The sequence below is a fragment of the Protopterus annectens genome, chromosome 14.part0, assembly GCF_019279795.1.
Source record: "Protopterus annectens isolate FY-2018-M chromosome 14.part0, PAN1.0, whole genome shotgun sequence".
NCBI classification, from domain to species: Eukaryota; Metazoa; Chordata; order Ceratodontiformes; family Protopteridae; genus Protopterus; species Protopterus annectens.
Window position 1 is genome coordinate 668705188 of NC_056748.1, and position 15465 is coordinate 668720652.

General features: G+C 36.1%; 1 protein-coding gene across 2 annotated transcripts in view; it reads right to left on the reverse strand.

Moving 5' to 3' along the window:
* The window catches only part of A1CF (APOBEC1 complementation factor), a 605281-nt gene that overhangs the window by 426809 nt on the left and 163007 nt on the right, over positions 1-15465 (reverse strand). For both annotated transcript variants that reach the window (XM_044056418.1, XM_044056417.1), the window contains exon 2: positions 8750-8893. In XM_044056418.1, coding sequence (XP_043912353.1) covers positions 8750-8848 — 99 coding nt within the window. In that variant the 5' untranslated portion in view covers positions 8849-8893. The remainder of the gene's footprint in view (positions 1-8749; positions 8894-15465) is intronic.

Below are 15465 nucleotides of genomic sequence, written 5' to 3' on the forward strand. Positions count from 1 at the left end.
TATAGCTAATTGGACATGGAGTAGTTTGAGAGAGTCATACACTTTGACTAGTCTTGAGGTGTACTTGGCTTTAGTGAAGATGGATTCACCTCCACCTTTGGTTCTTTCATGCTTATTTTGAGGTCTGAATGTGTGAAAGGCATTGTAGCCTTGCACAGCTGGGGTGCTCCTAGTAGCCTTGAACCATGACTCAGTGACTGCATAGACGTCCGCATCTTTCAAGGTGAGGAGTGCTTCCAGGGAGTGCAGTTTCATGTTTAAACTCCTAGCATGAAGCAGCAGAGCCTTGAGTTTGTCATGAGTGGATTTTGTTATGTCTGAAATGTCTTTTTGATATTGCCTAAAAAAGGTGCTATGTAGGAGGGAAGCACCTTTGCCAGTAACTGAAAGCCTGGAGGTGACAGGTACACAGCATCTCTGGCAAAGCAGCATGGCCTGGCAATGTCTTCCTAGGCTGACAGATACTGGATCCCCTTGGACTGACACCACAAGCTAAGTCAATTGTTGAAGTCAATCATTTTTTTGTTTATATTGTGGCATCATCCTGGGTGAAGGTAGAATGCTGCTTAGGGCTAGGGTCATACTTGCCTGGGACACACAATCTGAGAGTTCAGTCATGTCCATCTTCATATAGTCCAGAGAGATATGTCACAAATCATTCACCCCAACATGGAGTATGACAGAGTCATAATGGTACTTATTGTTGTGTGACTTGAGTGCATGTGTGATTTCACAGATCCTGGCACCTGACAGGCAGCTGACTGTGACCTCCTTGCCCAGCCTGGTGAGATGGGGTATCTGTGTGTCTCACTATGCAGTCATCTGTGACCAAGACATTAGGTTATGAGGTGTTTTGCCTTAGGACCTTATTTGCTGTGACACTGGTGTACGTGTTATTATGTGTAGTGGTTTATATTTGCATAGCAGTGTGTGCAAGTGGTATACATTTGTGCAGTCTCCAATCTTTTGGTTGGCTTCTAGTGAGTATTTCCACTTATATGGATTTATGCATCATGACCTCATTTTGTGTGCACTGACAACCATTTTGAAGTCTGGTTTGTTGTTAACTGAGGGAATTGATTCCGGTTTTGTAGTGCAATTACATCTCTCACATAGGGTATTTGTTTTAGGGGTAGTGGTTGTCAGTATACATTAGGCAATTACTACATTGCTCACAAAAACCGTTACTGCAAACACAAACCAAGTAAGAAAACAAAAACAAAAACCGAGTGCCCCAGACTTTGCTATGTTCTCTTTACCAGTTTATTCCAATAACAAATAAAAACATACAATAAAACAAAGCTTCATTGATCAGTAACATTGTTTTTAAGTCCAAGAGAGTTCTTGTAACCACAATACTACCGGTAATCCAGAATAGTCAGTATTACTGTTTTTTTTTTAAAAAGGACAAGAACAATTCTTTTAAAAATCAGGAGTTGGTAACCTGTAGTGCTGTTTAAGGTCAAAGTCCATAGCAATTCTTGTAAAAACAGAGCATCAGTAACCAAAAAAAAAAAAAAAAACAGTAATAAGCTTTGTTTTATGTTATGTGTTTATTTGTCAATGGAATAAATTGGTGAAGAGAACATAGCAAAGCTTGGGGCACTCTGTTTTTGTGTAATTACTACATTGCCTCAAGATGCCTATATCAATCAGGCTGGTCACTGAAATGATGGGAAACTGCCCATCCATTATAGCAAGTTTTTACCTTATGTACTATTAGGGAAGGAAGTAGGTTAGTTTGACCAGTTTATGTGCTAGGACTAACAGAGGTGCTTGTTCTATTGAAGGCTATGGATGATAAGTTTGGCAATTCTGCTCAATGAAAGTGCTACAGGGAAGCTTTGGAGCATTCCACTGACAGATGCCTAGGGAAAAATTGAGTTTCAGTGTGTTTGTGTCTATACAGGGCACTGTTAACCCTTTTTGTACTGTGTGCTGCAACGGTCAAATGCAAGGCATAAATACAGATGAAATTAAAACATTTTTAATCTAATCCACCAATAGGAAACCATGCAATTAATCTTTCTCCAACAATCCCCAGCTCAGACAAAGCTGGATCCACACTCTTCTGTCACAAGGGTGCAATGTAACCCTTCTTAATGTAAGATGGCTGGTTTAGTGCTCAAGTGTATCAATAACAAACTAGATTCAGCAGGTCTGAATGTAGTCTGTGCTATCTAGGTATCAGAACAGTGCAAACCAAGTGCATAGAAGTGCAAAAAATACTTTGAGCCCTTTTGTGTGTTTCCCAGTTCAGACAGACCAGGTAAATACCTACTGCCACCAGATGAACAGTCCTAGTCCTCTTAATGCAAAAGAACAGTAAAGGAGTGCCTGGAGTGAAATGCTACCACAAAAACACTTAAAGATATATATACAGCAGTGTACTTTAAACAGCTCATAAAAGTGTGATTATTCAATAAAAGTACTTTGCTTTGAATAAATGAGCCAAGAGCCACTCAATTGTACAGAATTTATAAAGGTACTAAAAAAACAAGATAGGCCAATTGATAAGCCCTCTAGCCAATAAAACTACATTCAGAAATCTCAAATGTTTTCCTAACCTAAACAGACCAGGCTACCACCCAGTGCACTAGATGGAAAATCCACTGTCCTCTTTTGTGTAAAAACATTTGTTTGCTAAAGTGAAAAAATATGCTAATTTTTCCAACAGCTAGCTGGATACTGAAGTCAGACCAAGTAGAACAGACAATGGGAGGCAAAATTCACTTTTTGAATTTAAGCACAAGGAAAGGCAAATAAATAATTCAGGATATCAATAGCAGTGTACAAAGGGAGGAGCATATTAATCTCAATTTACAGTAGGGGCGGGCAGCTTAAAATCATCAGGTTTAAAAAGCAGATCAACAAAAGGGATGGTGGCTGGGAAACACAGTAGCGAACCACCAGCAGTGCTTTAGTTTATGGCTGCTTCAAATCTTTTCAGACAAAGAAGATACTGGACCAGAATTTCACTGAATATTTAAGTATAACAGCTCAAGTGACAATTTAACCAATGAAAAAAACATGAAATGTGCAGTCAAGATAATTTGTGTCCACTTCTCCCATAGAACAAAAACACCAGGCCAAGCTGATTTCTTAAACAGAATCCAAAATGGAGCAGGTATCAGAAAACAGATCTAAAAGATCACAGACAAAAATATATATGTTTTCTCACCCTGTGGAGAATTACTAGCAGTGCTTTAGTTTATGCAGGCTTCAAATCTTCTCAGACAAAATTATAATAAGAGATTTCAACCTACATCAATATATAAATAAAACTAGATCAAAGTATAGTTTTAACACCTAGTATCTCTGTCTGCTCTGGAATAAGCTCCCACCTACAGGACAAGCAAAGTGATACCCTGTTATCCTTCAAACCTAGCTTGGACAACAGGATGGATACCCCTAAATTTACTCCAGAACCTGTAGGCCTTGCCCTCCTTGAAAGAGTGTCTAGATCCTGAGGGTGGTTATTAGCAAGATGCATATGGCCGCTGGTAATAAAATTGACTTGTATATCATATGATACTATAGTTTTGCTCTTTGCAATGAACTCTGTTTACCAAATAATTTCTTATTTAAATGTGGTTTTAAAATTGGTGAATTGTCCAGATCCATAAAGCCATTAATTTTCTAAATGCATTGGCTCCTATGCATCTATCAATGCTTTAATAAATTCCAGTATTACCTGTAATAGGTTTTAGTCAACTGTTATATGAATGCAGCATACTTACAACTACTACTAGTTCATATTTTCCTAGAGTGTGTTGTCCCTTCAAGATAACCAAAGAGTAAAGTTTCACTGCCCTTATAATGTTCTAATGTCAGTTACAGCATTGCACAAATGCTGATCCTAACCATGATGTCTGCTGCAACATTTATGACACCTTGAAAAATGTCATCAATGTGTGATACTTTGCAAACACTCATCTTATCTACAACCCTGAATAGTATTTTCTTTGGAAAACACATATATGATAGGAGATTCTATTGTTTTGGGGAAGTACACTACCTGTTGTTTGACAAATTTCCACCAACCACTTCAAGATTGCAAATATATTTCATTTCCTGCTGGCTGGCTGTAGTCAGCAATTGTGCCCTGTATTGTAGCTGAGTTAAATCTTTTGGCCTATACTGTTGCACTGGATTTACACACTGAAGTGTGACAGATACCCAACTCAAGATGTATCCCATTCTTGGAATAGGTTGCTTTTACCCATATACCACAATACTTCCCTAAGGGCCATTAATGCCAGTCTGAATCAATGGGTAGGTGACTTCAAACTTTAACTGGAGATATCTGGAGAAAGTGTATTTAATGGTCAACATTGTTTCCCACAGTATTGGGTGGTGTCTGGGCTTCTTGATGGTCTCCTTTGGCCAGAAAAATTAGAAAAAAACTATGAAAAAAGTCACATGAGCTTATTTTATTATATTAACAGTGTGCTACGAGTTAATGTGTCTACAAATCATGTGAGAAAACATATTCAGTTAGCAGCTTAGTGAAGGATTTTAATCTAGCATTGTTACAAGTGTAAAGGATATAGTCATATATGTTTCTGAGCACTGTTTGACCAGTATAATTATAAAACTGAATCCCTATAGCTTTGTTGCATACATTTTTCCTGCACTCAGTCCCAGTTGCATAATCTGCATATCTCCAAACAGTTTTTGAACATATGTTAATTACGCTTTATGAATGTTGAGACTAATGGTTGTCATGCATTTCTTATGCTGACATCATTTACTTAGCAGTTTTAGAGACTTATAGAGATGTAAGCAAATAATAGAACCTACAAATGTTTAACACTTCTTAATCACAGGGCACTCTAACAGGAGCAAATTGTAATTTTGAGCAAATCATTCATGGTTATGAAGATTGGCAAGTTATAAAATTTAGAAAACTTTTACCGTACATGATGCTTTCTAGAGAATTAAGTTGTGAATGTAATTTGGCAAGAATGGTAGTCAGTAATAGTATAAGGCAGCTTGCTTCAGAGTAAAACAAATACTATGAGTCTCTTTCAGTTCAGGATCTTCTGCTAAAGTTATAACGTTATTTCACATCTTAATGGAGTACACCTGATCACCTGATGTCTCTGTTTTGGTGGGAGGGCTTGTGTCTATGGAGCATGCATCCCATTCTATAACTTACATTAAATGGCAACATGTTCATGCTTTAAACAAGCTGTGATAACTTAAACATACAACACTGGTTCTCAACTTATTCACCTATAATACTCGTTATGTAAATCTCAGTCTTGCTTCGTAGGAATTAACATACCTGTTCAATTGATTCAAAACTTTAGCAATCATGTATGTATTTCTGTAAAGTCATCTTGAATGGAGTTCTTGCATTTAACTGTACTGTGTTAGTCTCCTTGCACTGCGATTAGTACTCTAACCGAAATGTGCAAATATAGTCTTTAAACCTGAATACTGCATTCTGCCTGTCTAATTTGTATTTCTTGTATTTGTATTGTGTCCATCCACTTTAATGTCAGTGCAATTAATTATTTTGGCAGTGTCTTGGAGTACATCACTTACAGAAGTAACATTCATTTTCTGAGCCATTTGCATACCTGCCCTGTGGTATTTATGGAGGTATGCACAATGGAAGTAGGCAGGTCTTAAAAACACACCCCTGATGGTTGCCGATGATGGTCACATTATTGTTTTAGTGTGGTTAAGGAGTTAGCATTCAGAAAGTTTGCCTAGAGGTGCAAACTGTAACAGAAAAATATTGAATAACATTCAACAGATCGTCATTGACCTGTTTAGAGTCTGATATAGAAGACAGTTTTGCCAGTATTATAGTTAGTCCAAATTAGCAACCAAATAGAAAACATGCAGAGAATAGTGTTCAAATAAAGCTGACAAATCCGTCAAATAACACAAAAATTAATTTGTCTTTCCATCTACCACAATTACCATACTCATCATAGCAATGACAACTGGTCTAGCTCTATAACTCTAATTAGATTGTTGCAATCAGGAAAAATTCTGTTCCAAAAGTATTCTTGACTTAAATGCATACAGTGACATGACTGACAACAAGGCACTTACAGTAAGATTAAAACATAAATGCCTCTAAAGAGATAATGGAAAATAATTGCCATATTCCTGTAATTTAGACAGATGGCAGTGACACAGGAGAAGCAGATGCAATTTATGCTTATTCATTCCAGAAATGAATACAAGCATAAATATGTAACAATTCTACTCTACTTATGAACATTTTGCATGGAATGTTTCATTCACAATGACACTTTTAGAGCAATGTATTGTGGCCATGTTTTCATGGTTTCGCTTGTTTTAAAGGGTTTTCTTGACTTTGATATTGAAACTACAGCAGATGACATTAATAGATACAAGCACTTTCATCTGTTATAGAATGTTAATTTTCAAACCAATATGAAATAATGGACTTCCACAAACAAAGGAGAATAAAACAAGCAAAAAAGTGGGAACAAAAGAAAAACACATCTGTCAAATGAAATATCAGTGTTGAGAGGAAAACATTTTTCATCTCATAAAGTATCAGTATCAATCACTAGTTTTAATCAAACGACTAAAAAAGGGAAGGTCCAGTTCATGATGTTGTAGGCTAAACAACTTTCATTAAGTGGAAATATGTATTTGTATCCTTTAGTTTTAGCAAACCAGCAACTCAGCACTGTGTTTGATGTTGTGTTGGAACTTCCTGTTGGGCCAAACAGCTACATGATGTTGCTTGCTAAGGATATTGTTTTAGCAATAACCCACACGTGGGTGTGGGTAATGCTGGATTTACCCAAGGTTGGTGTAGTTTGGTCATGAGGGTGAAGCCAGAGTAGCCAAACAAAGACAACCGTGGGTAAATCCAGCATTACCCACACCCAGAAGTGGGTTATTGCTATTATACAATGACATTATTTAAGAAAAAAAAATAATTACTTTTCTTAAATAATGGCATTGTATAATGCCTCCTTGCTGCCCTTCCACAGCTGTCTGGTATTCTGCGGCAGTTCTGATGTACTGCGTATGCTAACGCAGTACATCAGAGCTGTGGGTGGAAGCAACGGAGAAAGCAAGATCTCCATTGCTTCTTACAAAGTGTCTCACTATGTTAAAGGAGTTTAACACAGCGAGACAGCTTTAAAAAAAGCAACGGAGAATTTCCATTGCTTTCTTTAAAGCTGTCTCGCTATGTTAAACCCATTTAACAATTTAACATAGCGAGACAGCTTTAAAAAAAGTAACGGTGAAAGCAAGATCTCCGTTGCTTTTTTTAAAGCTGTCTCGCTATGTTAAACTCCTTTAACATAATGAGACAGTGTGTAAAAAGACACGGAGATCTTGCATTCTCCATTGCTGTAAAAAAAGACTTATACTAATGGAAAAAGTCTGGGCGACCGGACCTTTTTCCATTAGTACAAGTCTGATTTACAACGTGCACGCTGACCAATCAGCGTGCACTTTTTGGAATATTAATGGGTATTCGTTGTATAATACTACTTTTTGGAGTTGATTCCAACTTGTAGGGCTGACTTGCAATGTAGTGATTGTTTAATCATGTAGAGTGTCATTGACTGTTCCTACTTTTCTGGGAAGTAAAGTATTTCAGACCATCTGTATGAATTATGCATAAACCTTATTAGTATAGAAACAGCCATTGGTTGGTTATAATGTCTGTGCTCTGCACCTTAAATTTGCATTGCCATTTGAAAATAAAGAATTCTGACTTTCATATTAGGACCTTTTCACCCAGTGCATACCATTACAAATGGTGTTATCAGTTAAACAGCAGTAATTCAAGCCAGATATGCCCCAGATGCATTAGTTCAATGTGTCATAAGACTGCCTTTTGAAGTGCTCTTTTTACAGTTTTACTGTAGTGCTAATACTACAGCTAGTCAAAAGAGTTGACGTTGCTGAAATCCTATTTCCAAAGATTTTTAATGAATCCAATATGTTGCAGTTTTACTTGATCTCAAAATGGCCACAACCATAGTCAAAGTGTTCTCAGTGTAAAGTTTCACCTCAAGAACCCACTCTATAAGATGCTATCTCCAAGACTACTGGGTCACAAGGAAAAGGTCCTGTTCTCTGTTGATTTACTTTGGACACAGAAGTTTTTGCTGAGCCTGCTACACTGAAGTATTCTTGATTCAGATCTGACCTAATTAAAGCGACATTTTCCCCAGCTGCAGCTGTTGATTTGAGCAATTAAAAAATCAATTCAGAAGTGAAAATTATAATCTTTTGCAAATTTTCTAAAAATAATCTTTAACATAGTTTCTGTAGAGTTCATAAAATGTAAACATGATTTGAAAACAATGCTTAAATCATTCTTTAGATAATATGCCAATGTAGATGCTGTAGAATGTTTAGAAAAATATACAACAGCTATTGTGAAAGTTAGAATAAAGTTATATTTTGTCACCATATTGAAGATCATACAATTTCTTAAAATAAAGAAGAGATTAAGCACCACTGTATCAGCTAAAATAAAATGTAACTTTCAGTTTTGACTACTGCAGAGTTGGACTTGCATATGATGACAGTGTAAGATTACTGTATGCTGAATTATATGTGTAGATGTTCTTGGTCTATTCACTCACTCACTTATCAGACCACTCATAAATTACCAACTTAAATATGTTATATACAATTATTTCCTTATATAATGCATTTACATTTTGAAAGAGGAACAAAACGCGCCATGTTTCCATTTGCCATAGCATTCTGTTAATATTCCTACCTGGACCAGACGATATCCAGTACGTTGTGTTAGCGTACGAAGAGCTGCTTCTTTTTGAGTACCAGTTAATCCATCCCCAGATTTTTGATTTGATTCCATTGAGAATGATTATCAGCAATAAATCAGGGTAATTAGGGGTGCTCACTGTAATTAATTTAAAACAGATTGACATAAATTAACATTTAAAAATGAAATGCTAATGTTCTAATCAAACAACATGAACATCTTTTTTTCTATTTGTTTAGCTTTGTCTCCCATACTATGAATAGTACATAAGCTCTTCTGCTGCCTGTGTTGTGCAGTCTTTTTGACAAGCAAAATTTTATTATGTAATGTGTGTACATGTAGCTGTAGACACACTGCAGTATGTACTGATGTTTATTTTTAGGCATATTTACAGAAATGACTTCTCTATTTAATTTTGGCAATTTCCTAAGGCCAGTTGATATTACAGCAGTTATTTTGTTATTTATTTAATTATTGGTTTTAGTGGCTTTGATATTAAGCTTAGTGTTCTGCCAATACCTAACAGATTCTCCTGCAGTGTTATTAACTATATGTTTTAACCCTACACAGCCTGTGATAGACAAGCATCACCAAGACAAAATTTACTTCATCAAAAGGCATTAAAGAATCAGTTATGTGTAGCTTTGCTTCCATTTAAGAATCACTAGTAGTTGTACACAGGTTGCAGCAAACTGTAAATGTTCAGTAATATAAGTTATTGACTGGGTAATGAAATAATTCATTCTAACCTTACACTAGTCTTGATATAGAAAAAAAAAACAACTTCCACTTAAGATGTAGTGGCGAAGAGTTTGCCATGAGACAAAAGAGAAAATGTGTTACATAATTTTAGTGAAATACAAAATTTGACCATGAGAAGAATATAAAAAACGAAGATATAGTTTCAGTAAAAAAGGCAGAAAAGGACAATGAGCTTGCAAAACAATAACATAAACACTTGAGCTTCACAGAAGGCAGCAATATCAACACCTGGGCAATTGAAATGCAAATGAGCTCAACTAAATTCCCAATAGATTGGGTGTAAGGATACGTAACACCCTCATTCACTAGGTGTAGGGATTCTTAACACCCTAAGTTATTGCTTGTAGGAATTCATAACCCCCTCAGTTATTGGATGTAGGAGGTCATAACCCCCTCAGTTATCGAATGTAGGGATTCATAACATCCTCTGTGTCCGATGTGTGGTGTTAGAGAACAAGATTATAATTACTATGAAAAATGGAAACCCTAAAATCATAGGATAGGAAGTGTGGCCACAATCAGCTGCCACTGCTATCACTATATAATGTCAGGTTTCTGAGCACTTACAAAATGCGTAGCTTGTAGCAAAAGCTTTGATAATACTGATAACAGACCAGCACTGAGGGATGCAATTCATGCTAGTGTCAAAACATGAAATGACTAATATCAGAACAACTAACACTATACTGAGAAGAATCGTAATAAAGGTAGTACATTCACAAAAAGGGAAAAGGGATGATAAAATATGAAAGTTCATTTTGGTAAATAGACTAATCATTTAGTAGGTGCAACAACATTAGTGCACATTAATAATGTAACATGGTTACTCTATCAAAATGAAATGGCTGATGCCCCCACAAATCTCAAGAGCTATTCCATATAAAATGCTTGAAATAGGGTTAAACTTACAAGGGTGATGTTGTAAATATGAAAGACATTGACATAGGTATATGTATTGTATTACTTTATTATCTGACAGTGAATCTGATCAGTTTCATAATATGGTGATCCACTTTCCCATCAGTGTGTACTCACAACAAGACCACTGGATGGTCACATACAGCACATGGGATATTGCATTCCTAGCTTCTGGTTAATAAATTTACTTAGAAGATCTAACCTTTTGCTTCAAATTAAATGTAATTGTATAATGGTGATAGTTTTGAAGGGAGTAATACAAAAACACAAATCATCAGCCTTAAAGGAAGAAACCTTGTCACACAGAAAGTAAGGCAATCCACATACAAATGCTACAAAGTTGTAAAGAAAATTACTCTAACCATGTTTTTCCCTTGTAACTCTTATACAGGTCCAAATATCAAATAAGGTCCAAAGACTAGCAGTAAATGTTATAACAAAATGCTCTTTACACAAACAGTTACACCATAAATGCCATTTTTAATGACCAAAATGCCCTCAGCTGCCACAGTGTGTTCTAACATTGATGTGGCCTGTAGTCCTTGGTCAATACTGGCACTTCTGAAAAGGTAATATACAGTGACTTTTATGTACTTTCTATTGTGTATCCCAGGGTTGTACTACTACTTACCTAAATAGATAAACATATTTTTTCCTTTAGCTGTCTTCTCAGCTTTGACTTCAGGGAGTACCAGTTTGAAGAAATTCTCAATGGTGCCAAAAGATGTAGTTATGGCTCTATATGCACCATAAATATCAATGAGCTAAAGTTTGAACCATGTGATTTGAAGACTGCAAAGGATGACTTAAAGGTGAACTTCTACAAAACACAGGCCTTTAGTTGCACACAAGGTGGTAAGGGCAAGCTTTTCAAGGGCAGTGGCTGAAAGACCACAGTGAATATATAAGCATTTGATATTGATGGTTTACTTCTGGTTAACTAGAATAATATTTGTTGCATATCTGTTTAAAATGTCAACTGTGTTTTAGGCTTAGTGAATTTAATCCTTACCTCTGTTCTGATCTTTGTCTCCTTTTTGTTTCTCTGTTTATTCTGTTCATTTTACTTGTTGCACTTGAAAAACACTAGCATAGAGCTGAATCTAGTACTGCTTGTGATCTTTGGAGCTTGTAGTACAGTTAACCGTTTGTCTAGAGAAGCCTAGCTGTTTCTTCATGGGAGGGTGTTTCAGTTTTGTTTGATCTGGCTAGAGTTACTGCTGCAGGTCTTTGTTTTTTGATTGGATAATTTGGCTGGTTCCTGTTTCTTTGCCTTAAATAACCAGTGTTTAAACCAGTCTGTGTTTGTTTGCTCAAAGCTACAGTGAGTTAAGCCTTCTGCCCTTGCTCTGCTGTTTTACAAAAACTGCTGTGAGACTACAAAAGATAAGTGCTTATTTTTAACTATTTTCTGCAGTTCTGATTAGCTAAAACAATATTTGCTGCATATCTGTTTAAACTATGCATCTGTTTTTTAGGCTTAGTGAATTAAATTCTTACCTCTGTTCTGATCTTGTATCCCCACCTACCCAACTGTTGTTGTGGTCTTAAAGCTTGGTGGCTTTTGAGTTGCCCACCGCTACTATAAATTTGATATTGGACACTCCTCCCAGTCCCATTGCATCAGCTCACTTGAATTATCTTCTGTCTCCTCACTTTCTACTTAAAAAATAAAAAAATAAATTAAATAAATAAATAAATAAATATTGTGCTTCTTCCTACTTCATTTAGCTGCTTGTGCTTAGGTGTTCAACTGCATTTAGTTTACTGCATTTGTTACTCCACGTCGGTAGCCTTACTAAATTAATGGCAGTATTCTACTGAATTACTGCTTTATTTGAGCTGTTTTTTACTGATGTGATTGTGAGCTAATTTATCTCATTTGCACTGTTTTAAAGCAATTTACTAATTAACTGCATTTCATTACCGTTTAACCATATTTTATTGCTATTTACTGCAATTCATTACTGTTTAACTGCATTTTACTACATTTCATTACTGTTTAACAGTATTTTTTCATAGTGAGAATTCTGTTTTTGTCTGTAAGTGGTTAATCTGTGCTTTTTTATGAGTTTTACTGTGTTCTTATCCCTTAAATTGAGTACCATAATCGGGATACAAGTTTGCTTCATCCATAGCTATTTTTTTTTGCCTTCTGTGTTTCGGGCTGCAATCTTGTGTTTGTCTTCTGTGTTTCTGGTCATCTTGTGTTGGTAGGAGCCTATCTCCTCTGCTAGTGAGAGTACCAGGGTTACCTGGACCTTGTCTGGCACAAGCTGGTAAAAAACAGGGACTAGTAGGATTGGCTAGATTTCTGTGTTACTAGAATCTTCTATTTTTTTGTGGTATTTAAACCCTGCATTTAAGCTGGTGGCTTTTGAGTTGCCCGCCTCTACTATAAATTTGATATTGGACACTCTTCCCAGTCCCATTGCATCAGCTCATTCTACTGAGGACAGTGAGAATAATTGTGAAGGATCACCCCTTTAGCTTCTTAACCTTGAATTATCTTCTGTCTCCTCACTTTCTACTTAAAAAAAAATAATAATAAATAAATATTGTGCTTCTTCCTACTTAATTTAGCTGCTTGTGCTTAGGTGTTCAACTGCATTTAGTTTACCGCATTTGTTACTCCTCGTCGGTAGCCTTATTAAATTATTGGCAGTATTCTACTGAATTACTGCTTTATTTGAGCTGTTTTTGATTGTGAGCTAATTTATCACATTTGCACTGTTTTAAAGCAATTTACTGATTAACTGCATTTCATTATCGTTTAACCATATTTTATACCGCTATTTACTAGCTGCATTTTACAGCATTTCATTACTGTTTAACTGTATTTTTTCATACTAAGAGTTCTGTTTTTGTCTGTAAGTGGTTAATCTGTGCTTTTTTGTGAGTTTTACTGTGTTCTTATCCCTTAAATTGAGTAGCATAGTCTGGATACAGGTTTGCTTAATCCAGAGCTATTTTTTCTTTTTTGCCTTCTGTGTTTCTGGCAGCAATCTTGTGTTTGCCTTCTCTGTTTCTGGTCATCTTGTGTTGGTAGGAGCCTATCTCTTCTGCTAGTGAGAGTAGAAAGGGCTACCTGGACCTTGTCTGGCACAAGCTGATTGGCAAAAAAAGCAGGAACTAGCAGGATTGGCTAGATTTCTGTGTTACTAGAATCTTCTATTTTTTGTGGTATTTAAACCCTGCATTTAAGCTGCTTTGGGCGTGTTTGCACATCACACACCGCAGCTGCACTGTTTTTAACCCTTTGTGAGGTATTCTAGCTACAAACTTTCCCTTAGTAGCACTTATGTGATCACCTAGTACTACTCTTAGACCTTCCACCCTTTACCCTCTTAGCTCTCCCTGGCCTCTCTTCATCACATTCTGACAAATATGGATGGACAATTTTCTATGCTTTCTCCTGCCAGTCTGGTTGATACAGGCATCCTGAGACAGTGTAGCAACTGCTTCATGTACATGGACAACCCACTACTACTACCACTTAGGAGCACAATTTGTGAGAGATGCAATTACATTAAGACCCTAGAGTCTATGCTCTCTCCCTCACAAGCAGACACGTGGAAACTGAACAAAACATTCACCAGGATTGGTGGCATTATCCATGGTGATGTTGAGGAGTTTCTAACTTGGTCATACTATTTGTACTACCCATATGAAAATGAGTATGCAACATACACTGAGCATGACTGTCACTTATTTCACTGTGTGATGTAAACCTGCAGCAACCGCACTGCCCACAGAGGTTAGTGCCTTTATTGGTTCTCGATTCTCCATGAGCAGCTTGAATGGAGCAAACATTCCTGAAAAAAAAAAAGCTTCACCTCAAATTTAAACAACATTCTTTGAGTAAAAAAAATGGCTTAGTGAGGTAAAAAAGGGAAAAATAAAACTAAAAAATGGAGCCATGTTTACTAGTGGATGTTAGTGTAACAGATACTCTAACATTAATAAGACATTAAATTGAGTATTTAACGTTAAATAAATGAAAAAAAAAAACACAGATTATCTAATGTAATTTGTGACACTTTATATTATGTAGTTGGTTAAACAAGCTGCATTAGTATTTTAATAAATATTTATACATGTATGCAGCATGGAGCCCTCCCCCAACTTACTTAAAGAAGCAGAGGCAGATATTAGATTTACTAACTGTGCCTTATTTGGAAATCAACTCAGTTTTTTTTTGTTTTCTTTTTTGGCTATAAATTATCTCAGTATGCAATGAGATTAAACTTTTTTAAGCAATTCCTTATTATTATTGCTGTTAGTTAACTATTTGCTCTGTGTGTTAGATTATATTTAAACAGCATTTATTACCATAGTGGTGCAGTAAGTATGAATTAAAAAAAAAAACGAACAAGATTTAATTATTGATTTATCAGTTGATTCTTTGAGAGATGAGTTTGTTATGGTAGCTGAAATCTCAGTTTTTTGTTTCTTCTTTTTGACATCATTCCATGTATTTTTCTCAGATGTTCTTTTTAAAAAAGACAGGGAAAAGTCCATATCCTCTGGGATGGTTGTTATGTTACTGTTTGTTATAAAGGAGATAGCTTCCTCCAGGTTATTAAAGATTCTTGTACCAGAAGAAAAGTGCACTTTGTTTTTTGTTACATACAATATTTGGGCTCTGATGTTGTTTTGTTTCAGATGTTTAACCAGTGGCCAACATTTCTTCTCATTTCCAGAATTCTCACAGAGTAATTATTGTCAAATCTGATGGGGTGTTGGTTAAATTTTAATGGAGCTTTCCTCCAAGCTGTTTTTAACACTAGTTCCTCATCAAGATAAGAGAGGAATTTTACAACAATAGATCTCGGTGTTGCTGTGGGGGATGTGGGCACTGGCTTACCAATTGCCCTATGAGGTCTTTCTTTACCTAATGAGAAGCCTTCTTGCAAGTCTAAAATTTTGGGAATCCAATTATTCAAAAATAAAATCATGTTCTCACCTTCTGTTTTCTCTGGTACTCCAAAAATGTGAATATTGCATCTTCTCTCCCAATTTTCAAGGTC